Source organism: Phasianus colchicus, chromosome 3 (assembly GCF_987193195.1).
Source record: "Phasianus colchicus chromosome 3, bPhaCol1.hap1.1, whole genome shotgun sequence".
Classification (NCBI taxonomy): Eukaryota; Metazoa; Chordata; class Aves; order Galliformes; family Phasianidae; genus Phasianus; species Phasianus colchicus.
In genome coordinates, this window is record NC_143438.1 from 68,577,803 (window position 1) to 68,590,556 (window position 12,754).

A 12,754-nucleotide genomic window follows, 5' to 3' on the forward strand; every position below is an offset into this window, starting at 1 on the left:
GCTGAAAATCAGTGGCACTGCCAGGCACCACATCTGACTCTACAGATTCATACTCAGTTCTTTAGTCACAGTAAAATTTTCCCTTTCTTTTAATCCACGCTAGAATTCAGCCCTTGCAATCCTACCTGCAGAAAATTTTGTTTAGCCTTGTGATTTTTTTTTAATTAAAATAGCAAAATGAATGCTTTTATGATGGCTCCATTCAGTGAAATTAAACACTGACTCCTCTCTTGCTTTCAGCAGGATGCGTCTCAGCAGTATCCACTTCTAATCTGAATGGGCTTCTCTTTAACAGCATTTTAAAAGATCTACATTTTACTTCAGGTTTCCATTTTGTCTACCTCATCAGCCATAGGAAGAACCACTTGCTTCTTGCACTTGTTTTTATATCTGGGGCTCTGCCTGCGCAGCATCAAATCCTCCTAAGCCTTCAGATGGCTCCCAGCTTTATTGATGGTACCCTGTACTTTGCATAGCTCTGTCTGAAGATCTAAGCTATCATTCTGACTGCCGAATTGAAGAATTCAATCTTTTAGCAAGAATTTTTCTATTCTACAATAATACAATGCTCTGCAAAACTTTTTCTCTCACTAATACAACTATCCAGTGACCCAGAATATCCTGGTCTAAGAGAGATGTTGATCTGGAGCCATCTACTGGTTGTACTGGTATTACATAGACAGGTAAAAAATCATTTAACCGTGTAATTTTGTCATAATTACGAAAATAGCAGGGTATGTTAATAGATTAACCCTGAAATATCTGATGTTTCCTGTGTACTGGCTCTTAGGCTTTAATACTCAGTGGGCTTCATTTGGCTCAATTCTTAAAATAAAAGGTCAAAAATTTATCTTAATTTCATTTTAACAAATGGAAGGAAGATGGATAGAGGACAAAAATGCTCTCATGTATCAGTAACTCAGAAAAATAAGGAATAACAGAATATTAATGCTCAGTTAGACTTAACAACTTAGTAAATTAATCTAGATAGTGAATTTTATTGGTGTGACAAACAGGATAAATAACAATTATTGATTAATTTGATGCCTATTAAGGTTTCACCCCATGTTTCTATGTGTTGGTCAAAAATAGCCAAGGCTCATCAGGTATGGTTTTCTTGGGATTAAAAAAGAAGTTTCAGTCAATTTTACAATGTTCTTCAAAGCTTTTTTATTAAAAATAAGTGCAGACAAAAAAAGCTAGCATATGTATAGAAGTTTAAGGCCTTTAAAACCAGAAGTTCTACTAAACAAACTTTTAAGAACTAGAAATAATCCAGCCAACTTACTTTAGAGACTAAAAGTGCATTATCAAATGATGCTGACAAGTACATATTTACTTATTTATGATAATACTTATAAGTATTGGTTCTGTAATTTAGTTATATTTCTGTTATTTCAACTATATATGCAACTTTAATGGTGTCATCAGGAGCAAGAGGGAGCATTTTATGGATTTTACCAATTTAAAGGAGATTATTTGCATCTATTAAATATGTGCATCTATGTATGTGTATGTATACTAGCATTTACCTATACACATAGTCCTGAAACTAAATGCCTATACATACATATTCATATATGTATATGCACATATTTGTACATTTTCATATGTACAAATATGTATATACATATACAAACACGTATTCCTATATATGACATGCAACATCCAAATCTTGACAATCTCAGTTAAAGAAAATCTTCTATTGGTTGTCAGTTGCACTCGGATTAAAAAGTTCCTGTTATTCACATTTACTCTCATCAGGACCATCAGCAGGAGAAACTTCCAGCAGTAGCTGCAAGTAGCAAGTAATTTTATCAAAAAATGCAAAATGCAATTTAAAATGTACAAAAGGAAGATAAACAATAAGACTCCCCAGCATAAACAAAAAAGCATAGAGGTATTGCATATTTGGAGACCAGACTATAGGAGCTAAAACTAAGAAGAATGACATGGCCACCATCACAAACGGAACTGGTAGAAACACCTGCAAGAGAAAGAAAAAATATTTAGGAAGTAGCTGACCAACCATAGTTTCATGTATCATTCATTACAGTAATAATGCATTGTTTGCCACACCATAATATCATTTGTGTTGTTTCAATCTCACCCCAGGGGGAACTTATCTGACATAAAACTGTCTACAACACTTGTTCAGGCTTCTTCTATCATTAAGGAAAAGAGATAAGTAGCACCTGAAAAGCATTCACCCACATAATAGTATGGACGTCTAAAATAAACTCAGCACTGGGTACCTAGAGAAAGCCTTCACAATTAATGCTAATAAATTGCGTATCTCCAACCTAGTGTTCTGACAGTTGGATTGAGATGAAATCAAACCTGACCCTAATGGCTGTGGTTTGGTGAAGAAAGATGAGAGCAGACAAAGGTCTCCTAAATCAACAAGTGCCAGCCTGGTACCCACATGGTTCCTGTCACAGATCCACATCAGTATGGTTTCCCATTCCTCATTTGCACATCTCCCCAGTTCTGTGCATATTCATCTCTTGTTTTCAGGGAAGCTCTCTGGGTCAAGGACCATCTTTTTTTTTTTTATACCATTTCCCTACAGTATGAAGCAGAGCTGTCCCAGACCATGAGTAAGATTCTAATCACTGTGATTACCATTTATATTCCTGTGTAACTAACTATCAACTTTTGTCTTGCATTTGTTCAATAAGTTCGGCATGATACCCATGACTCAAAAAAGCCAAAAGAATATTTGATAACTTATTTCCAATTACTTTGTATGGTCGATGTAGGTTAGGTTCCCGGTATCGAAGTACAATCAGGCTTGCACAAGTCAATCCAATCATAAGCCAGGCAGAAAATCCAAAGTAATTTGTTAACATAATAAGGTCGGAGGGGATTATAAAAATGGATGCAATGGTGGTTGAAAAAATCAAAGCTGGTGCTGGAGTACAAGTATGGACGTTAAGCATGGATATTAAAACAGGTAAATGTCCTGACTGACTTCCAGCATAGCTTAATCGACCTAATGTGAACATGCTGCTGTTGAGGGCACCAAATATCGAGACAGCAACGGAGAGAGGAATGATCCAGGCAACAGAGGGGATCACTCGATCAGCCCAAGTTACTGCCACAGCAACTGCAAGAAAACAAAGCATCAGTAGTGGTGTAGGCATCATGCTCCGAATTTCCAACAGACTCAAGAGAAAGGAAACTTAAAATGCATGAAATATCTATTACTTACTGGGAATGTCTGGTTTTTGTTTTGTTTTGATTTTTGGTTATTTGAATAATCAAATGAGTCTAATCTAATTCTAACAGTATTGCATTCAGGAGCTAAAACTTGCACAAAGTAGGTAGCAGCAAGGACTACTGATCACCAATTCATCTGGGTGAAGCTGCAGTGGCCAACAGGAGGCAAGGGACTGAGTGCCCTGTAAGCGTTATGGCTGCATCTCGGCATCATGAATAACAAATGTAAATACATGAGCAGGGCCATCTGAGTAAAGAAAATGGAGGCATTAGTCTCCTGCCTGACGACAGTGGTGACATGACCTACTGGTAAGAGGAAACTGCAACACAACTGCATATATGTAGAAAAACAGTTCAGAAAACGTATTATTAATATGATTTTGCTTTGGGTAGAACTGGGAAATGTGAAAGATTATTTCTGAACAACTGATATTTCATATTTCTCAGAAATTGGTGATGGCCGGTATTATACTGAGGACTAATTCTTAGCAGGCCTATAACTGAGTGCCATGAGGAATATAGGTCTTGCAGTGATTTGTACAGCATAAAACTGCTCAGATTAGAGGAGAAGAAAACCACAAAAATGTAGTGACCAATCAAGAACTGGAGCGATGTACAGCAATGTTTGAAATGAGAACTATAATTTTAGGGCCATCTCCTCAGCTGACGTAAATAAGCACCATTCCACCATCATTTCAGGAACTGCTTGTGCCAGCCAGGCAGCTGCTCGCTGATGTTCTGGTATCCACTGCTGCTTTCCTGCCAGAATGGATTTGTAAATGTCTGTCTCTCTCCCAGCAGATAGCCCGACTGTGGGCAGATGACAGTATGGGGCTGCTGAGTGACAGCTATACCATCATTTATGTTATTGAGCTGTTTTCACAGAAAAAAAAAAAGAAAGAAAGAAAGAAAAAAAGAAAAAGAAGTGATTGTTTAAAAGGGGTTTGGTTTTGTAACCCCTGGACAAGGCAAGGTCTGACAGTTCAGCCTCATTAGGCTGGGATTTTAAAAGGTGCTGCTTGGACAATCAAAGAGAAGTACAGCTCCTCTTGGCCCTTTTTATACACAATTTATTGGTACTGCATCTGAGAGAAGCTTTACAGAAACTGGACTTTTGAACAGGGTCTTTCAAGAAATGAGAATACTTACCATGAATAACCCCTCTTCAACCCCAAATGGCTATATTTTCCTGTCTATAGCCTTTTCTACATTATTCATCATTACAGGTAACTTGGAAAGATTATTTGTTCCCATCCTAAACAGTAAGGACTTTAGCCTTAGATACTGTGACATAGGAAAGAAAGGAAGGAGGAGAGAGGATTAAAGCTATAGGAAAACTAAATCCCTACCTATATCAAACAAGGACCAAATCATCACTTGATTTCCATATTTTAATGCACTTCTGATTTCTTTTTAGACAGTACAGGTATAAGCCAAAATTTTGACACCTACTATCATCTCTTTGTATTCAGTCCAACCTATATCATGCAGTAAAATTAAACCACAACTCTTTTTTAAAACTTATACTGAAACTCACACTTCCCAATTGTGGAGTTGGGTAATCACAAGTAATCCTGTACATTTACAACAAACAGGTACACTAATGGAACTCACCTTTCTCACAAAAATATCAAACTCATACCTGAGGAGACAATTTCCTTTGGAGTGAGGACAGTCAGATATGAGATGTTTACCAGTAAGTAAAACACAATTACTGCGGGAACAGCTGTCATCACAGTTAAAGGGATGTTTCTGCTAGGGTTTTTCATCTCTTCTGAAAAACATAATTAAATAATAATAAAAAAGCAATCAGTGTAACTTCTGTAAGTGTGTTTCAGTGGTGAATCTACACAGAGGTTGACATGCCTGATACAGAAATCCTGTCCCAACCCCTAATCATGGTTCCTAAACTACACACCTTGTGTGTTCCTGCAGTAATTTTCAAATAGTTTATCATCAAAGAGTCCTAAGTGAAGAATTTAAAACATTTTTTTTCCTTTGTCTTTTTTTAGCTGTCAGGTGTCTTGGGAAAAGAGAGACCTGACAGACTGATAAAAAATGACAAAGGACTAATAAATTTTCTCTGATTTGATTAAACAAATATATGGCTGTTTGTAATAAGTTTCCAAATAGCCATACTTTTAAATCTAAAGATTGATGTTAGACTGTAAAGTCAGTTTATTTATTTTTTCATCACTTTGTGAGCCCTGATTCCAAATTTTCATAGACTCATAGAATGGTTTGAATTGGAAGGGACCTCTAAGATTATCTAGTTCCAACTCCCTGCTATAGGCAGGGACACTTCCCTTTAGACCAGGCTGCTCAAAGACCCATCCAGCCTGGTCTTGAATACCTCCAGAGAGGAGCATCCACAACCCTGCTGGACAACCTGTTCCAGTGTCTTGTTACCCTCACATAATATCTAGTTTAAATCCACCCTCCTACAGGTTATACTCTCTCAGCTTGTCCTTGTAGGGAAGTGCTCCAGCCCTTCTGATCATCATTCAGAGTGTATTTTCCTATTCCTGCCCGAAACATTTCTCTTTGCTCTTACATCAGAAGATACAGAAGACATAATGGGAAAGAATGAAGGTATTGGCAGAGGAGCGGTAATGTAGTGGCTTTTAAAAAGGGCAATTGCCAGCTGAATTCTGCCATCATCATTTCCATGACAAAATTGGTGGAGGAAAAGTGTTTAGTGCTAAACCTGGTATCCTAGCTTAAAACTATTTGGCCTATATCAGTACTGATATAGGCTAGTGAGAGAAGGTGAATCATTTTTCTCCTCAAATACTATCTCTGCCTCCTGCATCAGCTTTAAGCCTGCCCTATTCTGGGGTGCAGTGCACGGACTGCAGAGGGACAGAATGAGCACAACAGAGAAATGTGGATACAGTTTATTGGAGAATTGGGTATTTATTTAAAATGGAAGAAATACACTTCATGATTTTGAGCACAAAAGGAGACAATCACCAAAATAGCTGATTTAAATTTGTCTTTCCATTTGTTTCTTTGCTAGCTACAGTCCCAATATCCAGCTGGCAAGGGATCTTTTAGCTAAGGCTCACAGGAATGAAAGTTATTGTTGAAGAATAGGAAACTCAGTTCAGGAGAGGTCCATAGCATAGTTGCATCTGTCTAAACAGCTGTGCTACCCAGTGGATTGCATTTATCATTAGTGTATTGCCATTGTTACTTGTGGTAACTCATTAGCAAATAGTACTTTGTGAACAATTTTCATTTCCTTGGGTTTACAAATCTGAATTCTTGCCTTTAAGAAAACCCTAAGATTTCAAAAGCTGTATTTTCCGCTTTTTAACCACCTTTTTAATAAGCATATTCTAAGTGAAGGATTAATGGGATTTTAATAGTAACTGTCAGTTTTTTAAATATTAACCCAATTTTCACACTGTTCTCACCACTGAACTTTGTATTACACATTTCACACATTGGGTTTATTTAATGTTTAATGTTTCTACATGTGGTAGAGGTCAATGGATGAGTAAGGTTAAAGATATAACAGCGTCGTCCATTTGCTTACAACTTAACTCCATAAATCAAATGATATTATAAAACACTATTCACTCAATTCATTGTGAAGTATGTAACTAAGTGAGCATTATCTCTTTGCAATTTTCATGAAAAACTGCTTTTATTATTGTTACCTATCAATAGATATAGAACAGGACAAGTAAATGGACATGCCAAAAGATTTTGCATGTTTAAAATTGGATATAAGTTATAGCAGAAGATTTACACCACTTCCCTTACATTCTTCTACATCTGTTCTCAGGAAACTATCATGGACAGGCCACACTATATATCCCTTCAAACTGATATATTTTAATACAATTCAGTATGAATTTGTCCATGTACAAATCATAGAAGGTATAGATACTGATATACAAATTAGTCAATCATCTTTTTGGAATTGGCCCTTATTGAGCAAATAGGTTTGCAAAAATATCTTAATTTAAGCATTCTCTAATTTTTTAAGATATGAAAAATTCTATTTACAAATGATATTTTAAATAAACCACTTGAATTTCTCTTGTAGTCCTTTGTAAATGTTCATTTCAGTCTGGAGACTGCACAAGAAGCAAGGAACATCCATACAGTAAAGCAATGCCTCTTTTATCAGCCCTATCACACACAAGACCAGTAGACAGTTTGTTCCTCAAAAAATGTGCATAAACCCATGAAGGACAGACAAGTTCTTCTAACATTAGCAGAGGAATGTTAAGAATTGCTACTGCAAAATAAAATCTGAAGAAAAAGAGCAAGATACCTGCCATATAATTGAGGGACCACCAACCACCATATGCGTACAGTCCTTGGAAAAAGGCTTCAGCGATCTGTGATGCGTTGGGCATCTCTGAGCCAAACATGTCCTCAAACCTGGCGAGGTTCTCCTTCCTTCCACCAGTGAGCAGAACTATACCACCGACAGCAATTACAGACAATGCCATCATCTTCAGGAGAGTGAACACCATCTGCACCCATGCAGTCACTTTGACACTGCGTCCATTCAGAATCCCCAGTGACCAGAGGACGGCCAAAGCCAAGCATTTCTTCAGCACTTCTGGTGCAGGGCAAATGCCGTAGAAGGGCTGGGTGGCATATTCAGCAAATAGCAAGGCTCGGGCAGCATTTGATGCTGGCTTGGTAAACGTTGATGTCCAGATGAACACAAAGGCAGGTAGGGATCCAAGGCCTCTTTTAATATGGCTGTATTCCCCTCCAGAAAATGGCAGAGCAGTGCCCAGCTCTGCGTAGCAGAGGGAGCCCATAAGAGAAACTAGTCCAGAAGCAGTCCAGATTGTTAATGCAACACCAACATTAAGCAGGGAATACTTTAACACCCCTGTGGGAGACACAAAGATCCCTGCCCCAACTATTGAGCCAATAATAAAACTTACCCCATCAAAACAACCTATTCTTCGTTTGAGTTGCATCTTGGTCTTTTCTTTTTTTTTCACATCTTTAGGATCATTGCTCTTTCCTCTCCCCATTTTCTTCTTATTTTTCCCAGCAGATTCTATGGCTTCAGTGTCAAGATTACACGTATTTTCCTCTCACCTTGTTCTTAGTTGATTGTTATGGCCCTATTTGCCAGTGAAATGTTATGAGAAGCCTGGCTTAATCATTCAGAAAAGAGAGCATACTTTGGGTTTGGCTGTCTTGTGTGTGAAGATTATTAACTGGTTACTTCAAGAAATGCTGGTAAATCATGGACACATTGGTTTAATATGTACTTCAGAAATTTGGTCTGGGGATATCTTTAAAGAAATTGGCATAATAAATAAAACACAGTAAATGCTTTTCAACGGACGAAAAGCTTAACATGAGCCAGCAGTGTGCTCTTGCAGCTCAGAAAGCAAATGGTATCCTGGGCTCCATCAGAAGAGGGGTGGCCAGCAGGGACAGGGAAGTGATTGTCCCCTCTGGTCTTGTGAGGCCCATCTGGAGTACCGTGTCGAGGTCTGGAGCCCCCAGTACAAGAGAGAAAGAGAGCTGTTGGACAGGATCCAGAGGAGAGCAACAAAGATGATCAGGGGACTGGAGCACCTCCCCTATGAAGACAGGCTGAGGGAGCTGGGCTTGTTCAGCCTGGAGAAGAGAAAAGAAGGCTGTGGGGTGACCTCATTGCAGCCTTTCAGTACCTAAGAGGAGCCTACAAACAGGAGGGGAGTCAACTCTTTGAAAGGGTAGATAACAGCAGAACAAGGGGAAATGGTTTTAAGTTGAGGGAGGAAAAATTTAGGTTGGATGTCAGGGGGGAGTTCTTTCCAGAGAGAGTGGTGAGGTGCTGGAACAGGCTGCCCAGAGAGGTTGTGGATGCCCCATCCCTGGAGGTGTTCAAGGCCAGGTTGGATGGGGCCCTGGGCAGCCTAATCTAGTATTAAATGTGGAGGCTGGTGGCCCTGCATGTGGGAGATCCATGATCCATGAGGTCCCTTCCAACCCTGGCCATTCACACATGTGATAGTCTGATTCTGTGAAAAAGGACAGTGATCAATAGTAAACAGTGTGTTTTGCCAAATCCCCATCAGTCCCTGCATATAATGAATCTTGTTTATGGTTCTCTTCCTGAACACCACACAGGAGAGAACGTTATCGGTTCATTCATGGTTTTTATGGAGTACTCATCATTACAGCGCTACTCAAGAACTGTACAGCACTTACTAATATTCAAACACTGCTGCAAGTGCAAGGGGTGGTAATTTCCACAGCATATATATAGCTTTGGAACAAAATGACAAAGGTTGAAAATTCCCAATAGTTTGGTGTGTGCCTTTTAAGATGTGGCCACTGATTTTTCTAAGCATTCAACAAGCTGCGGCACATTTTATGTTCATAATGCAGAAATTCATTCAGATTTGAGTATACCATTTGTCCCAAGAAAAATGCACTTATTCTTTTCAGGGAATATAGAGCAAAATACAAAGAAAGTGGGAAACTGAGAAATAAGTTCAGCACATACCTAAAGGTGCAAGATTCTAACTTTTCACCAGACAACCTGTAGAATCAGTTTTGTCCAGAAAGTCAAAGCTCAGTAATGCTCTGAACTAAACTCATGGCTTTTATATGGTTCAGACTGGTCTTGAACAGCTGGACATTCACTGAAGTACAAAATAAATGTTTCTGATATATAAAGTTTATCTAATATGCCATCATGTAAAAGACCTCTAGTTAAAACAGGCATAGGCATGGAGTTGTTCTGTTATTGTTGTTGTTGGTTGTTTTTTTTTTTTTTTAATTTGTTTAGTGACTATTTCTAGGTGCTTAAACAATATTCTGTATCTTTGTTTTCTTAGTTGGTCACTATAGTCATCATTAACCGCAGATCTCCACAAAAATTTACTATATGTATTAAAAAATGGTCAGACTCATTACATCAGAACAGCTCACAGTGCACTTGACTTAAGAGTCATAGAAACTACCCTAAAACAGGCATGGGAGCTAAAACTGAGAAGGCACACACAGAAGTCAGAGAAAGAATAAAGGCATGATTCAATGTGACTGTGGAATACCACTGCAACTGCGCATATTCTGTATTTACTCAAATCAGGTTAGGCATCTAGAAAAAAAGAGACTATGGATTCAGGTTCTACACCTAGAGGGAAAAAAAAAAAAGAAAGAAAAGACAAAACTGAGAAGTAAGTCAGGTGTCCAAACATAAGCCATGAGACATATTTTAGACGTTTTTGATGCCTCAAGATATCTTCACAGATTTGAAGAATATGCCAAAAGATCTACAGGATTAATTACCTTTCGAAGTGCCAGCTAGAGGTTAGACTGGGCATCTAAAATGGCATTAGCTGCCTGCTGCAGGCAACCATATGCCACTTTGGTAAGCAACACTGAAAAGCTGGTTAAAGTGCATATATCCATTATCAGACAGAAACTATGCAGCACAGTCAGTGACAGAATCCACACCTCAGAACAGGATTTAATCAAAAGACCATTCTTCCATCTTCTGCAAATCATTGTACCATTCATTATATTTTCACCTCTGAATAAAAGTCAAGTCTTACAGACTTCAAAAATTCTAGTTATAAAATTTTGCATGCATTTTAAGTTACATTTATTCAATTTATAAATTGCAATAAGTTTTTAAGTTCACAAACTCATTATTATGAATAATTCATAACAAATCAAAGTATTTATTCACCCATACGCAGGAGCTGGAAATTAAGTGTGAAAAATGGTTTTAGATGGCTAAAATAAGTAATTTTTTTGATACCCAGCAATCCTCAACTTCTTTATTTTGGGTGTTCTGCTACATACAGCTGGAATGAGATTACTATTTTAAAAACAAATACATATTACATTTAAATGAAAGTTAAAGTATGGATGCAACTGACTTTGTTATATTGTTCACCCTAAAGTATATTAATTTCTATTATAATAGAGCATTTCCAAAATCTCCCAGAAGCAGATTAATTAGGATTTGTTACTTCTTGCAAAGCTGCCTGATTTTAGGAAACCCTACTGAGATTATTACTTTCTTGTGTGTGCTTTCTGCCTAGCTCTGATAAACATTGCTAGAATTGAGTGGAATGCATTTGAGATTTATGCAAAGCATGCTTTTCATTTTGGTGCGCTGTTGCCAGAGTCGAAGAAGGTAAGTAAGAGCAGAGATAAAGGCAATATTCCCACAAATCCAACAAAAGCTCAAGCTCTGGAAATAGTATGTTCACAGAAGCATTATCAGGGGAGAACCCAGTGAAACACTGCTGGCTGTGCAACAACAGGTATTTTCCAGCCAAACCGCTTTTCTTTTTTCCTTTTCTTTTTTCCTTTTTTTTTTTTCTTTTTTTTTTTTCCAGTGCATAAGGGCAGAGTCTTGTGAAGCACATTATTAATATTCATTTTCAAGGTTTTCTGCAACATGTCCTACTTCTGAGAGGGTAAATTGACACAGTCTATATGATTATTCCAAGGTCTCATATGTCAGAGTCTTCTACCTCACACCTAACTACGTATACCTGGTCAGATTCACTTGAATGACATTATCCACAGACTCAACCACTGAATATAAGGCAAAGATAAATTATTAAAACAATCTAAGTGTGAGATTCCCTTTGGAGTAGACTAAGAGGTTATATCAACATCAAAATAAAAGGTCTTTGGACTACAATTTTTATACTCAACAGGGAATTCTTGTGAATGCCAACTAGAGAGTTCTCTTAGATGGGAAAATTAAGTCAAGAGAACGCTATATAACAGTTAAGATTGATCCTGAAACTTCAGCTGTTTATTTCTCGTTCTCCAAGCACTGAAGATTTTCCTCTTTAATTTTCTAACCTTCCAAATTCTTTTAGCCTTCAATTTCAAGGTTTTCATTGTCATGAATGTCAGCACTTGTCACGACTCATCTCTTTTAATCACTGAGGTTTCTTTAGATTTAAGAAAAAGACATTACTGAAGAGTAATGGAAGAATACTTCTGCTGCCTAGAATGGATATGCATTATCTCCTAATTGTAATTAACTGAATTTCAATGTTCTTAAATAAGGAGTCTTTAATCATCTTGCAAAAATGTTTTCTGTGTACTCACTAAGTACTATGTCTGTGTCTGTACTTCCTATGATTCACTCACTGATTAGATGAACCAGAAAGAAGTCCATCTCTCTAAACTAGCACAATTTTAAAATACTTATTTAGTTCCTTTTCAATTAATTTCTCAGGATTTCTACCATTGTATTGATTTAGTTCTGCATCTTCCTAAATCCCTTAAGAGGAGAAGACAGAGAAAAAATTAGAACTTAATTTGCCTATCAAACTTTCAGAAAATGTTAATCTGTATTTTCTCTGAAGAAGCTGCTGACATTCAGTAAGGATAAACATACAGAAGAACAAAGCAAAGCCTGAAGAGAGTTTCAAGGGAAATAAAAAAGCAAGCATATTTAATCTTTCTTGGCATATGTCTGCAAGTGATATGTTGTATTTAATATAAATTACAAATTTTATTTATATTCTTCCTTCTTTTTTCCTCTTCTTTAGCTCACCTGTTGTGGAGAACATGT

At 37.4% G+C, this 12,754-nt stretch overlaps 1 protein-coding gene across 1 annotated transcript; it reads right to left on the bottom strand.

Moving 5' to 3' along the window:
- Positions 1-1,189: 1,189 nt before the first annotated feature.
- On the bottom strand, positions 1,190-12,674 carry SLC7A13 (solute carrier family 7 member 13). The gene is made up of 4 exons (XM_031590945.2): positions 7,511-12,674; positions 4,865-4,996; positions 2,745-3,109; positions 1,190-1,987 (listed from the first exon to the last, which is right to left on the bottom strand). The coding sequence occupies exons 1-4, from the start codon at positions 8,232-8,234 to the stop codon at positions 1,742-1,744; spliced, it is 1,467 nt and encodes a 488-aa protein (XP_031446805.2). The 5' UTR covers positions 8,235-12,674; the 3' UTR covers positions 1,190-1,741.
- Positions 12,675-12,754: the final 80 nt, after the last annotated feature.